This window comes from Lottia gigantea (genome assembly GCF_000327385.1).
Source record: "Lottia gigantea unplaced genomic scaffold LOTGIsca_52, whole genome shotgun sequence".
NCBI lineage: Eukaryota > Metazoa > Mollusca > Gastropoda > Lottiidae > Lottia > Lottia gigantea.
Window position 1 is genome coordinate 209494 of NW_008709781.1, and position 15652 is coordinate 225145.

General features: G+C 34.1%; 2 protein-coding genes across 2 annotated transcripts; both read right to left on the reverse strand.

Moving 5' to 3' along the window:
* Positions 1-1409: 1409 nt before the first annotated feature.
* LOTGIDRAFT_193307 (hypothetical protein) lies at positions 1410-3687 on the reverse strand. The gene is made up of 6 exons (XM_009062569.1): positions 3628-3687; positions 3367-3541; positions 2865-2958; positions 2409-2586; positions 1940-2079; positions 1410-1625 (listed from the first exon to the last, which is right to left on the reverse strand). Exons 1-6 carry the CDS (start codon positions 3668-3670, stop codon positions 1464-1466), a joined length of 792 nt encoding a protein of 263 aa, XP_009060817.1. The 5' UTR covers positions 3671-3687; the 3' UTR covers positions 1410-1463.
* A 1609-nt stretch (positions 3688-5296) lies between these two features.
* On the reverse strand, positions 5297-5530 carry LOTGIDRAFT_126107 (hypothetical protein; the record flags this gene model as incomplete). The annotated part of the gene is made up of 1 exon (XM_009062570.1): positions 5297-5530. The coding sequence occupies one exon, from the start codon at positions 5528-5530 to the stop codon at positions 5297-5299; it is 234 nt and encodes a 77-aa protein (XP_009060818.1).
* Positions 5531-15652: the final 10122 nt, after the last annotated feature.

The window sequence follows — 15652 nt, forward strand, 5'->3', positions numbered from 1 at the left end:
ATTAATTTTTATGACCAAAAAAATCAAGGTTATGTGAAATATTTTGTCTTAGTTTTGATTTAATTTACTTATACAAAGAGGAATCACATAGGCAAATTTCACTGGACCAAAATTATATTATATTTAGACATATGGAACAAACTGAACCAAAAGATTACCAATCAGTTTAACATTTATTGATCCAGCAAAAGGAATTAGAGTTATTTCAAAACGTAACCCCTTAAAGTTCATCATACCCAAAAGACCTATTACTGTTATGAACAAAATATTTGTGTTTTAAGGAAGTATTTGTATACAAACTTCCTGGCTAGTTAAGAGCAAAATCTTTAAGTAATGACTGGGAATTTGTGTTTATTTTCAGAAAAGTTAAATTTACAGTGTGACTTTGATTCTTTGCGGCTTAAGATGACCAAAATTCAATTAACTAGAAGCAGCTTAAGGCGTAATTTGAAATCTTATTATTAATTAAGACACAATCATAAAGTCCCTGCTTAGATCTCAAAATTATTTACGAGCAATTGAAATCAGTTGTCGTGTTAGGGTGCCTTTTGAGTTTATTTTTTTTAAAGCTTAAACCCGTCCTTTCAACTATATTCATGGGACAATTTCTAGGCTATTGCTTTAAATTTGAATGTATTTGTAGCCTTAATGTCAGAAATCCAATAGGGGCAACTTATAAAAGGAAAATCCAATCCTTTGTTACTTAACCGTTACTTCTCTGTTAAGCAAAACTTGAAATATTTGGATATAATCTGATTTTTTTGCATCTGAAGATGAATTTTAATGAGCAGTAAAACGTCAATGGTTGCGATGGACCAGATGTATTTTTCAAAAGACATATAGTGGTTTAAATTCTATTGACTTGTAGATGGTAATCATATTCGTACAACAGAGCTGATAAGAGTAACCATATCTGAAATACTATGGAAGAAATATATACATAGATATGTTATGTGATTTTGACTGCAACGTTCAGATTATTGTGATGACAAAGAATGAAAAAATAAAATGCCACATTTAAACTAAATAAACTAATAATCATTTCTGTACAATAAATATTCTATGCTTTTCTAATTTCCTTTGTGTTTTTTCCCTAGGCTACTGTGAGAGCTAGCATATATAACACACTTTTGTGTATATGAATATGGGATTATTGTGTCAGGTTTCCACTGAAGTTTTATTTCCGAAAACTCATATCATTTCTGATCACAATTCCACGACAATTCACTCCGTTCCACAAGAACCTTCATTATGCGCATGGTCGTCATTGTGATATCACCAAGTTTCATCAGCACCAGATGGATTTTGCTCCGTGTCATTGAAAGCCAAAGCCGAAAATAACCTGAACGATAATTATTAATAATATCATTTGATAATGATGTTATGCAATGATAGTTAGAAACAACAATCGTTTCTTAATGTTTTATTCTTAAAATTTATCACATAATAATAGAATTTATTTTTTAAAGATCAGTGTTTGCTCTGATCCATGAAGCGAATTTGGAAACTCTGCCATAAACACTTGGTGTGGTACCAGGACAACCGTTCTGTCCCCATGATGTTACACCACAGACATAGTATCCACCACTACCATTAGAACAGTACATTGGTCCACCACTGTCTCCCTGTTGAAACAAATCAAACATATCTTCATCAAATGGAACATTCAAAAGGGCCACCGAGTAAAGTCAGGATCAGGCCGATGGAGTGTAACGGCACTGTGGGACGTTCTGTCCAATCGGCTATCAGTAAATAGATGGATATGATATAATGTTGCCACCCTTGAGGACGAACAGATATGATATTTTATTTGGCCTTCTTCGAGAACAACTGCAACATGTAATAAATAAATCAGTTAATCAAGGCGTCCAAATTATGTTAAGCGATGCATCATCAATAGACCCTTTAGGAGCAACATATAACTGCAGGTGTAACTTACATTACAAGCTCCACTCTCTCTACCGTCATCATGAACACAAATATGAGTTTCCATGATATAGTTTGCTCCCCAGGCCTGTGTACATGCATCGTTACTGATAACTGGGATATCTAATCTGTATAACTTAGATGATGTGGTAGCTGAAATGGACACATGCAAGTGAATAATAAATAAGAGTGGTCTAGGTAACGTATTTAGGGGGTGGGCCATTAGGTCATGCCGCCCTCGGGTTTGTGAAAGGTCAATGGGTACATCATGAATATTTCCGATGCCTCGACTCTCATTTTTGCCCCTCCTTCCCAGGCATTTGCTAGATGAGTCCCTGAGCTGCCCTTTGTCATCGAAACTTACATGTTTTTATCAACGAGGATCAATCTAATACGTCAGTACTATGTCGAATAGAATATAATAGTTTGCAAATCACCGACGACAACAAAAGGAAAAGTTGATGTTTAGCTAGTATACTTACATTCACTACCAGCTAATTTACCCCATCCAGCTAAAACAGCTGTTTCCCCAGCATAGGTATTATCTGGTGACAGCTCACTGACCTCCACGAAACCAGGCACCAAATTAGCAGTAGATGACAGTCTCAAAACAGCCACATCATTGGGAAATCCATCAGCATTGGAGTTGTATCCTTCGTGCTAGAAAGCAAATCGAGTTTCAATTATAATGATTGTGCAAGAAATTGACAAACTAAATTGATCAACAACAAATCACGGTTCAATGGATATATAATACATCATCATTTCATCATGAATTGGATATCGGATCCATAATGCTAATCTCTCTAGTGCCAATCAGTTATACCTTTCAAACAAAATATATTTCCTTTTAAGATAGTTAATCTTCGAAGAGTGGAATATTGCCTTGCTTTACAGCAAATAGGTTTATGCTGAATGTAATAAAAAAAGATACAGACCATAGTAACTTGAGCGATGTTGATTCTCTGAGCGTTAGCTTCATTGTTGTTATTCAGATCATTTCGACCAAGAAGAACTCTTAAAGTACTAGCACTGTGAAATAATGAGAGAAATAACTTGAAATAGGGAGCCTAATCTGTTTCTTGTTTGTGTGGCAACCTAAGGAAAAAATGTGCCGTTCTTCAGTGGATGGCTCAGCGGAAGTGAGTTTACTAAGCGATTAGTTTAGAAGGGTCAAATGTTCATAAAGCAAAGCAATTTCTGAATTGAACTGCTACATTTTAACAGTGACACTTTCCGATATTAAACTTCCAAGGTTCGTATTGTACGCTGACCCGTCATTGGATTTTAAGTCAAAAAGGGGGTGAGCCTATGAATAGCAAATACATGTATAGCAGAGCAAATATTTCGACTATAGTACGCTTAAGAACTATCCAATATGTTTATATGCAACTGATATTATTAAGTGTAAGCAACTATATAACAGAACTAATAACTTACGATGAACCATCAACACAATGGGCAGCAGTCAATACGTAGTTTGAGGAAATAAGAATACCACCACAAATATGACTCCATAAAAGTCCTCCAAAAGATGATTTTTGTAATGATACAATGCTGGGGAATTCATTATTTTTGGCGATTTCACCACCAACGATTCGTTCTCTGGCATATACTACAAGAAAAAAGTTTTGTTTGAGATCTAACAGTTCTCACTCGGATTGTCATCACTATCAAAATGGAGTATCAAATTTGGCTTACCAGAAGCGGTTGCCACAAAGGCGAGGATTACCAAAACCTTCATTATTAGTGGTTTAGTGCAGACGAATGAGGATGACGGTTAAAATTGCAGCATTTTATACTGAATTCAAACACTCCATTTGTCATACGCGATTTATTTATGGGTGAACAAATGTTTCTTTCTCGACCACTTGGAGAAATCGGTCCACCATTTTTGGACTGAAAAGTTGATAAATGACACCACTTCAGATAATATAATCGTGATGTGACATAGATTTGTCCGACTAAGGGTTTGTATGACGGGGCATTGCTCTATATTGGACTTCATTCAGTAAAATGATGAATGTCGTTCATAATTTGTCAGGCTATAAGGTGCAGTTCACCCGGAGATGCTTCCTTGCATTGGCAATGATATTTAATTTCAAATTTTTATGGTCACAAAAAGTTACTTCGTGTATAGTGGTAGGGTGAAAAGCCATCATTCACAATGGCGGCGCCGGCCTCCTGACATTGGGGGACACATAGGGGGTAGATCTCGCCCGTGTAAATCACAATACGGAAAGCTACAAGAAGGTTTCCGTCCGGTGGGGGCGAAATATCTGGTGTTGCCCGATTTATGAAAGTTTTGCAAACTCTTGTGAGAAACACTATTGTTATTGTTTTGGCAGAGTATTTTCATTCTTTCTAGAACACATGATACTAACACTGAGAAGTGAAGCTGAATGGTAACTGTGCTAACGTAGTAGCATCGTTCAATAATTATGGCCACGGGTCGAGAGAAAACCATTTAGTGTTCTTTATTATGATTTTATGAATAAATATAATTTAACTCGTCAATTTATGACACTCTGAGTCGTCTTTTTAACATTCAATCGCGGATAATTCATGAAACACGTGGAGTTAAAGGCTCAAATTTCGACGATGAGATTTGAACACTAATACTGATTTCCCGTTTCCGAGACTAAGATATGATTGGTCAAAAAAATGGCGCATATGTCCCTTTGATATGGTTACAGTTTGGATTCTGAAAGTTTATAATCTTAATCATCCAGACTAAAACCTTCTGATCATTGAGCACAAGGACTCCATCTTTGGCAACGGGGTAAAATATTTATATGTAATTCTGTAATTTGGAACAAATTTGCGCAAATTGTAGGCCATATTAAGTAGTTGAAGCTCTTTCAACCAAAAAAACGAATAATTTAAAGCACAACTATTATACAGGTATTTTAAATATTATTCTCTTCATATACATGTTACAACTTCAACTAGCATTTCTAGGAGTTACCTTAGGCGTCTGTAGAAAATTAATCCCTATAATATCGTTGTAAAGTTTGAGCAGATTTCAAATAATGAATGATGGTATGAGGCAATATGGAGTTATCCATATCCATAAATTATCGATCACCTAGATCTCAGAGCAACGAATCGTTAAAATCGTATACCATGTGGACATATTCATATCTGACTAATTAAATTGTATACCCTTTCATCTTCATGCAAGAACATGGCTATTGCTTTTATGTGTTGGCTCGGTGTCCATGCACAAGGTTATGAAATCTTTGGAGATTTTCTAAGGCGTGTCGACCAACTATGATATTTCTCCTGGATTTTATCTGGAATAGTGTTGGAGATCTTTTGAGCAGTTATATGAGTATTCATGTCAATGGCTTTATATTTTTGAGAAATACTAGGTTTGGAAACACTCAGTTACAGCACGACACAACCATAGACTGAAAAGGCACACGATCGCCAGACACACCAGCGTCACACAACCTAGAATTTGACAAGCAGCAAACATATATACAGTTTTTTCACAATAATTACTGGGCTCGTGTAGTAATGGTATGAAATGTGGTTTCCAGATATCAAATACCCAATAACTCCCAACACAATGCCAGATTACCAGAAATAATGTCATCATGGTATCCATAATTTTAAAGGTACTGGAGGCAAACGCATGATCATTTCCGTTAGCGTCATAAAACAAGTCCATACTCTCATACCGACGCATCTGAATACTTTTCCACATGGAGCCGATTAATTTCAGAAGACCAATACAACCTCCTACCATTAAATACACTGGAATCTTTGGTTGAACTGGACATTCTGTTAAGTATTTCACACCTGTAATTGATAAAGATTCAATGATTAGAATTTGTACAACAATAGTTTATGTCAAGATATAAGACGATAAATACTCACTCTACCGGCTGACAGAACTTACATACCAGCTTTTGCTGTCTCTTTCCATAATGAAAATCCGACACCAGGTTCGTCTACAGTCTCAAAGCTGTTCTAAATTAGATAAGCGATTAGTCACTTGTCATTTTGCCATGTTGAAATCAAATGAACTGACTTCACACTTACTTTTGATTTTAATTGCCAAATATATGTACCTGAAAATCGAATCATTCGACGACTAAAGGAGAAATCATTAATCTAATAGCCATAATTTATTACAAAATTAAAAGATGGCGTCATTAAACCAGTAATGATAAGTCTTTAACATAATTTGGGGTTTAATGACAATTTGTGGAATGGAATTATCTGTCCTCTGATGACATCTTATATTACATGTTGATAATGTCACTGATCTTGAAAAAGAGATAACCTTGACATTTCTGGTGTTTTCAAATTAAAGAATTCGGAAGGCTTCGAGAAAGAAAAAAAATGTGAAATTTCTAAATTCAATCACTGAAGTGTGATAATAACAGACTTCAGTTCAACTTTTTAACATTCTTTATCTATTTTTGTCAGTTTTAAATCAAATTATTAACTTTAAGGCCTCAAACTAAAACCCTATAAGTTATCAAATTAAATTACACAGATTTCTGCGACCTAATGACATGAAATAGTCTTAAATTGATTGCAGACGATCTTCTATAATTTTATATTTATGACAACGGAAGTACGAAAGGCCTACAGGGAAAGGGTATGTTTCAAGATTTTTTTCTCTCCAAAAAATACAAGATTGATTAATATTTTTCTAAACCCAGAGCTAAACAAGAAAAAGTACAAGACAATGAAGAGTTATTTTCGACTGTTGTTTCCCCAGTTGGTCAGACCTTTCTTTCATATTTTACTTTAAGTAATCGTGACCCACGAGCTAGCAGATATTGATACGATAGCAATGAAGCACATTGGACCTCCAGTGTAAGCTTGGGCTATATTTACCACTACAAGTTGTATGACTTTGAGTATGTGTTTTGGTCCAATGAGGGTTTAAATTTTACCAAATCACAATGATCACGCCAATATTTGGAAAGATTTTCATGTAGGTAATTTTGAAGTTCTTGTGAGAACTATGCTTTTTTACACTATGGCAGGTGCAATGACAGGTAGTCAGAATGACTTCCTACGCGATGCACTGTGCCTATCGTGTATTTGGATCATGGATGCTTTTGATTCTATCATTTTTCATCTTTGGTCTCCATTTCTTGCCATTAACCAAACTAAAGACAACATCGATCGATTGTAATATGATCAAATTGCATAAGAAATATGATTTTTTTATCATTATTACACGGAACTGTTCCTTTTATGATATGGTTATTATTTCACCTGGTAATCGTTTTTGAAAATAATATTTTTTTCCTGAGAAATGCCAGTTTAAATTAGTTTGACATTTAATATCAAAGTTCTTATCAACCTAAACCACCATGTTCATGATCTTAATCATAACCACCTTTCAAATTATTGCTCACATTACTAAAATTATTTCAGGTACATATTATAAACGGGTGTTGAACAAATCTGCACAAGATTGCATAGCTATAATGCCTTGCGGCTTCTAGTGAGTTCTAGTTGATCCACACCAAATTAAATTCTAAATGCCAAAGGTCCAAATCAAACACATTCATATTTCTCATAATGTTGCAAAACAATGGTAGATACCAGGATATCAGCCTAGGATCTCGACCTTCAGGTCCCAAGCTATACCACTTAGTATCGATCCTACCTAGTTTATGTGTACTTTTTACAGCTGGAATAATGACGAAGACTGGCTTTTTCTGCTTTACCAAACTTTGACGTGGATAAGAGAGCTGTTATAAGACGTTAAACTCCAATTCAGGCCATGGGTGTTACGTACCAGGAAAACATATGACTGTTCAGGCCAATAATACTAAACAAAGTTATCTAACTAGACTGTTCACATAGAAGGAACCGATAAAGTTTCATGTGATTGGTTTGTGATGTTTTATTACGTGTCTTAGACAGTTGTCGTCATTAAAATAACATTGAACAGAAAATAGATGTTAAAACTCAGACACCACATCGCCTGTCTAGTTTGGCTTAAATGAGTTTTTAAAACACATCACCATTACTTAAAGGATAATTAGAAACTTGTTATACCGAGTCTGAATACCACTTCAACTTGTCCATTTTCTATTTTTATTCGTCGTTTATCGGAAACATTTTAAAATGTTTAAAAGCTTAACTTTTTTTCAATATGTTTATAGTGAAGGGAAATAAATATAAGTTAAAGTGTGATTGACTCGACCACGAAATTTTATTTCCTAAAAAGGTTAGAAAAGCGTTTTTTAAACTTGCCAAAAAGCGATATGAAAGCGTCTGTTCTGTTCGCGAAATAGGAATGGTGCAAATAGAAGTGGCAAGACGTGTCCCTATGCACATTGTTCATGCAAATCGATCATAAAATCTCCCTTGTATCCCTGTTACTAGATAAACCAGTCGATTCTGATTATTTGGCGACTATTCAGTTTAAAATAACCACTGTCCCGCTGATCTTTTATAGAATAATCACGTTCCAGGTTTATTTTAAAACACGATGAGAGACAATTTGGAGTCTTTAAGATAGTTAGCATCACCAGGTACACTTCAAACTTCCCGCTCAACCCTCAAAATGGTGAATTTTTTGTATTCATTCATCATAATTATCCGCGAAAATGCTATAATAACGCCCACAGAATGACGACAATCTAAATTAATACGTTTAGTTTTTGTTGAATTACAGTAGAACTGAACTTATTACCTGAATTTGTGAATCTATCAGATGGTAAAGCAAATTACAATTTTTTTTATCCGTACAGCTTGTCTTTTAGCAGGTTTAATAAGATCAAAGTTAAATTGAATGTCATTCCGGTAACCTTACTCATTTCCTTATCAAAACTTTCTTTTCGATCCCAGAATAAACACTAATCGCATGTTATAAGAAATCGGATGAAAAAAACTCTCGTTATTAGAAATTTTCGAAGCCTTTTGTCGAAAGGGATTTTACATTTCCTACAATTCCAATAAAATCGCATGTTATTTAATCAGTTCGGAAGTCTTAACGCCGAGGGTGGCGAAAGGCGTGGAGCAGTAAATAGAGCAATCTCAGTTCACGTGAGGCATTGTTACATCAGCATGGAACAAAAATAAAATAAGTTTAACGTCCTACTAATCTGGATATTATTTGGTGAAAATACAAATTGAAGGCACATGCCAATTTAGTTAGCCTAAAGTTAGACCATTGGCATTACAGAAGGAAGCCATGTAGTCTGATAAAAAACATCATACATTGAAAATCGTGGTAAGTGAACAAGCTAGTTGCAAACTGAATCCATGAAATGAATCTGGAAGTAACAAATTCGCTTGCATTGGGTGAGCAGACCCACGAGCCTACCCACAGGCAAAGCCATCGTCCTATTGGTGTGAAAGAGAAGAATCAACATAAAATGATAAGCTCTTTAGCTGGACTTTTTCGTTACGAAAATAAAGTATCATAGTAAAACATACTTTTAGGAATTAAATACAATCGATAATGTATTCTGAATTTGTCAGTTTATCGTCCATCGAAAAGATACTGCAACACTTCACAAAGTAAGCCGCCAAATAATAGAATATATTTTATTTAGATAATAAGGGCGATAAAGTATATATTTATTAACTTAGACAATCTTCTTAAAGGCGTGATAAAATCACCAGTTTTCACAAGGAATCTTGTTAAAAACAACCAATCTGGTATAACATGACATTTCCAAGTTATAAACCGCCATTAGTTGTCTCGCACATGAGATATATCATAATTATCTTGTGTTACAAATGGAACTCAGTTAAAATAGTTAACTTATTGACTATGTCTGATTCTATAAATTACAATTGGAACTAACTTAAAGTGCTTTATCTATTGAGGGTTGTGAAAACAATCTGATCGCAAACGTAATGTCAGAAGATAATATTAAAATAATCTTTCACAGTAGCACAAAATATTACCTCCCTTGGACTGTAGACAATTTTAGATTTGCGTACCCTAATTCGTATATCATTTATGTCCTAATTTATGAATTCTAGTGGCAATAAAAAAAAGTCACTTTCTAAGTCGTTTCATTGGATCAATATACAAATACGCTTATATCAGAATATTTTCTCTGGAAACGTGCACTAGCTTTACTAAATACAACTTAAATATAAAACTTGAAAGGGTGGACTCTCCTTTAGCTGTACAGGAGGTTTTTTCCCTATGCTTTGTAAACGATATATCCGATCAGCAGATCATGTCTTTATCTGTATTGACTTACCTATAGAGATCATACCAACAGGCAATGCTAATAATATACCAAGAATTAACGTAACAAAACCTGCAAATAAACAAAATTCGTTTAATCACCGGAACTGTCTGTATTATATTAGGGAAAATACCAACATAGTACCAGGGTTGTGGGTGTGTGTGTGTGTGTGTGTGTACTTAGCTGTACACTTAAATCAGTTTTTACGCACGGACATTATTTACCGTAACTATGTAAAATATTGTCACGTGAAATTTTAATATCGGAGGCTTGTCGTTCAGGATTTCAAGTATTTGTAAACTAAGTCAATAAAAACAAATCATTCGTAAGATATGGATCCAAATGATAATTATATGTAAAGATTGAACTATTAAATGCACATTTTGTGTCAGAATCATCCTCTGAAGACTATAAAACTGGGATCTATATTTGATACTTGACAATCACTGCTGAATAACGAAAGTAAAGAGCCCCGCTCAAGAAGACATAACGTAATGCACCATTCATTACCGAAAAAAGTTCAGCTTTACGGAAAGTGCCGAGAATTGCCGAATATGACCATCCATATAATATTATGTAAAGGAAAAAATAAATTAATTTTGAATAATACGACGATTGTATCGAAATTTCATAAGTGTACTTTGAATGTTAATAACTACGGCTGAGACGTAGCCAAGAGCTAGAATTAAATTAATTTAAAACATTCTGTTAGTTTGTCTTCTTACAAATCTGTCTGTGGCTTAGTTTGAGGCGATTAAAGGGGTATAGTCCCTCAATTATTTTAATCATTATACGCTAAATTTCATCGCTCTTCAGAATAAAATATCACAGGTTTGTCTGTGATCAAATATGACGCAATTTGACATATCTTTTAAAATAGAACGTAAGGTCTTAAAATTCATTTTTTTTATTCTTTTAGTGCAATGTGTTTGATATTATTATCAATTGTGAATTAAATAGAATTTAAGCATTTCCATTGGGAAGAGAATGAGATTAGCATTGCATGTCTAATGTTCAATTATGAAGCCCACTCATCATTCGTCTTCCAACAAAAAATCCTTCAATCATCAAATTATTTTTTTTATATTCATAATTGCTTCCATTACACTCCTACTTAGCATCCGGGACAAAATTCAAAATTGATTTAAATTTCACTGATTGTTTGATATTGACTGATACTTTCTAAGATAAAAATGTGAAAACCCGGACTGTAAAATATCTGTTGACTATGGGTGGTCATTTTAGCAATGTGATAATACAGAATATAGATATACATTAACTGTACGAGAGAGATCATGTAGACAAAAACGGAAGAAATGTGGCATCATATTCACAAGGAATGTTAATTTGTTCCGCTCATTTACTTGCTATCGGAAACAGTGATAACACAGCATTTGATAGGTTATATATTCTAGTGACCAATATATCTTGATGCATCAAAATGTCGCCAGATCATGAATGTTTATTGGCTAATAACGAAAGCAAAGCATATTTCTAACAATTGGGAGCGTCGATCATCTTGGAAAACCAATCGGTTATACTTACAAGTGTGGCAGAGAATATCGGTGGCTCGACATAAAAAATCAAAAGAATTGTCTGCTTCTTTACTGGCTTCTTGAAGATGTATCCATATTTCATTACTGGGATTACTGAAATCAGAACTGGACGGAATATCAGATTGAGCTAATGAAGTCTGGTAAAGTTGTCTATCTTCACTGAACGTCTGAAACACAATAAGTTTCAGATTAACTGATAATAAGGAACTTAGTTTTCAGCTTCAGTTTCAGACCGAAACATCTCACAGCCTCTGGTACCTATTTTGACAGTTGTCGACTGATGTAGGCCGGCTGGATTGAAAAAACCTGTCCCTATTTAGTAGATTTAAAAAAAAAAAAAAAAAAAAAAAAAAAATTATTTGTTGAATAAGGATTCGCCCAACCCAGATTTGGAAAGATGGATAGTTCGTAAAGGTAATTTAATTATGTTAGTAAAAACGGTGGTGTGCAAATCTCCATAATACGCGGCCTAGCTTTTCTCACTCTTCTCCAGTCGGCAACTGTAAAATAGCTATCAGAGGATGGGATAGAGGCAGATGTTTCGGACTAATATAGACGATCATCTTTCAATCATGTCCATTGTCTGCCTGTTACTCTTATAAACCGGAAGATACTTTGCATTTCAGGGTATTTCCACTACATCAAGGCAAATGTGGCAAATGCCTCACATACAATTTGACAAATAAAAAAAATAAATACATGAAATAGAAAAAAAATTGTTTTAAAAATCAGAAATATAAAAATGATATCCGCTTAAAAAAAAAATCGCTTTTTGATGTCTACGGTAAAGACTGTTTGTATACCTGATGAAAGCATGCATAATAGCATTGAAATGAAAGCAAAACTCACTTCAAAGACAACAGGAATTTTGTCTCATAAAAGAAAAAATATCCTGTCATTTACCACTGAATTCTATGTCTCGATTCGCTTTAGTATCATTTTGTATATAAGTAAATGAAAATTGTTTATGTCCGAAAGTAGTGGCCTTCAATTAAATACACTGATACAGCATGGAGATACTGAACGAAAAGCATTAAGACCAGAATAATGAAGTGAATACAGCTTTAATGAGAAATGGCCAGATTTGTTATTAATATGATGGAAATTGATCCCATATTCTGTATTTCTGCTCATGTATCAATTGCTCCTAGTTTTCACCAAATTTAATCCAATTATTTTCATTGTCTCGTGGAGTCAGACAGTCTGATTTGCTTGAGGTATATTTCTATTATTATTATTCATTTTGATAACTGTCTGCTTAATCAACTAGAAACTATAGCTATAGCATTCAATTTATATATTGACATACTATAAGTTTCCATTTTGGTCCTTGAGATTTGACTGATTGTGGATCATGTATGCTCTAAGACGGTATAGTGAAGCTGTAATATATTTCCATGTTTTTTTGCTGACCGCAACTTTCTCGTTTAAGTGATTCAACTAAGACAGAAAAATCACAAGTCGTCCGGATGGATCAATAAACACAGCCCGCGTGAGGGCTGTAACTACATCGGTATTCGACAAAAAAGAAATTTTGTTTATAAAATTAAAAAACAAATATAATATGCGCTAAAACTTATCGCTTTTTTTATTGTTTGCAGTAAAGGTGGTTACCGTTTGAAGTTTATCAAAAGTGTTGTGATTAAAGACATAACTGACTTCAGAGACAACAGGATTTTTGTCTCATAGAAAAAAACCCATAGTTACGGCTTTCCGCATGGGCTTCAGGGTTGTTTAATATTCCTCCACACTATGGTGGAAAAATGGTTTCACAACGGCGACCTTGTTTATGTCCAAATTGTCACGAGGTCATATGATTTTAGTAGTTCAAGTGCCTTAGACTAGATGTTAGAAACTTTAACGTATTCAAAATAATAATAAAATGTAAAGAAATAGTCACAATATAGCATTAAATACAACCATGTCAGAATTATCTCCCAATGACTGAAGTTATTGACTATATTCATGTCACAATATTACAATCATGTGACAATTGTAATAAAACAAAAAAGTAAAGACAAATGTAAATTTCTTTTTTTCAACATTTGTTTATATTTGATCAGTCAGAATGGAGACAAAAATGGTAAAATAGACTCGACCTTGGTTCCTGACAATAAGACTCTTGTGACATTCAGTTTTATTATGTAGTCCATATTAATGGGATTGTAAAGAGGGTTTCTAAATAAATTATGTGTATCAGGACCACTGATAGAATCAATTTGTATAGTAGTCTGTAGTTCCTGCAATTCTACTGAAACTAGGTGTTTGATGATGTCAATAATCGCTCAATTTACTTTATGACATAAGGACTATCGCGATTAGCGACGTTATCAAACGCTTTGTCTAATTAAAAATTGGAATGGTGCAAATTGATACTATCAGTTTCCCCGATACACATAAAACATTAAGAAAACCTCTTTACAACTCCTTTACGGAGGATACCAGAACCCACCATGCAGGTCATAATTTACAGAGCAGAAATCCGACTACAATCAAATTGCTTTTAGCGATCGATTGTAAAGATTGATAATAGTGGACATAAGAACGCAATGAATAGATATTTTATATGAATAACGAAGTTAGTTGTCCTCGTTGTTTTTCCTTGATGGGCTTTTTAGTATTTCTGTCTGACCCGGCTAAAATAATAAAACAGGGATGTTTCAAGGCATGTAATTTAGTTTTATAATCGCTTCACGTTACCAAGATGATTGCTTCAAAGTACTCTCTAATACATCCAAATGTTCTGAATACTGTGAATACAAGGTTAACTACATGGCTACTAATTCGGAGATATCAATTCTCCCTTCAAAAATTTAGTTGCCTATTCCAGCCACCTGGACAATTTGTGCAGTGTGGAACAAATACCAAAAAACACAAAAAACAATATACCAAAATATAGAACAATAAAGCTAAGAAAAATATTTCCAGAACAGTTTGCAAAGGAAGCGTCAATATCTGAATCACTTCATATTTTATTAGCCACACAAAAAATAGACAAAAAAGGTGTCAAGACCTATAGTGTCAAATAATTCCATAAAAATGTAAGTTCCGGAGGTGCATTTGCTCCTCCCCCAAAAAGTACATGTCCAAACCTAGTGTCATTATATCAGAATAGGCTGCAGAATATCTAACTTCGTTATTAATTAGCTTATCCGACCCCAAAACTACCTGTCCACAGCCTTTTTTAAGAATAGCATGCAGAAATGTCCCGACTATCTGTTACACCTGACAATTGGCTTCTCCCAAAACATCACAAAATTTGAATCACTTCCCCCTTATGAATTTGCTCATCCGTAAAGATAAAATGGCCAAACCATGCGTCAGATTATTTTGCAGAAAAGGTCTAAATATTGGTCTCCCTTATAAATTGTCTAATGCATGTCCAACCCTTGTGTCCAGAAGCTAGAATATCTGTATCACTTATTAATCAGTTTACAAGTAGCATCCGACAGGAACACCCTTGTTATGAATCATCATACCTTTCTTTTATCCATTACAAATCATCCAGAAAATTAACATTGTTTAACTGAAATCATGTATAAAATATTTGATCCAGGTCGATAAAAAAACATACTTTAATGACGCCATCATTTCACCATCTGGTCGTACTATTTAACAGTCTAGATAACAACAAATCAATTTTAATGACGTTTAACACATTATTCTGAAGTAAAACACGTGTGTTTAACAAGATTATCTTAAAGATATTTTCCTTTTGGAACATGCATGTCCTCTTTGTCAATCCAACTCTTTGAAATTTATTCAGATGATACTAGATTTCAAGGATATCGTAAGTTTGATCTCTGTTGATGACACATGATCTGCTTTCAAAAGGATATGTTACATGGTTTATGTTTTGCTATGTTTCACAATATTTCGATATTTTGTATTTTATTGCAAGAATTCTTTTAATGTATATTTCAGGATCTTGTAATTCGGGGCTTTTCATCCCTTTTCATTCTTTGATCTATGGCATTA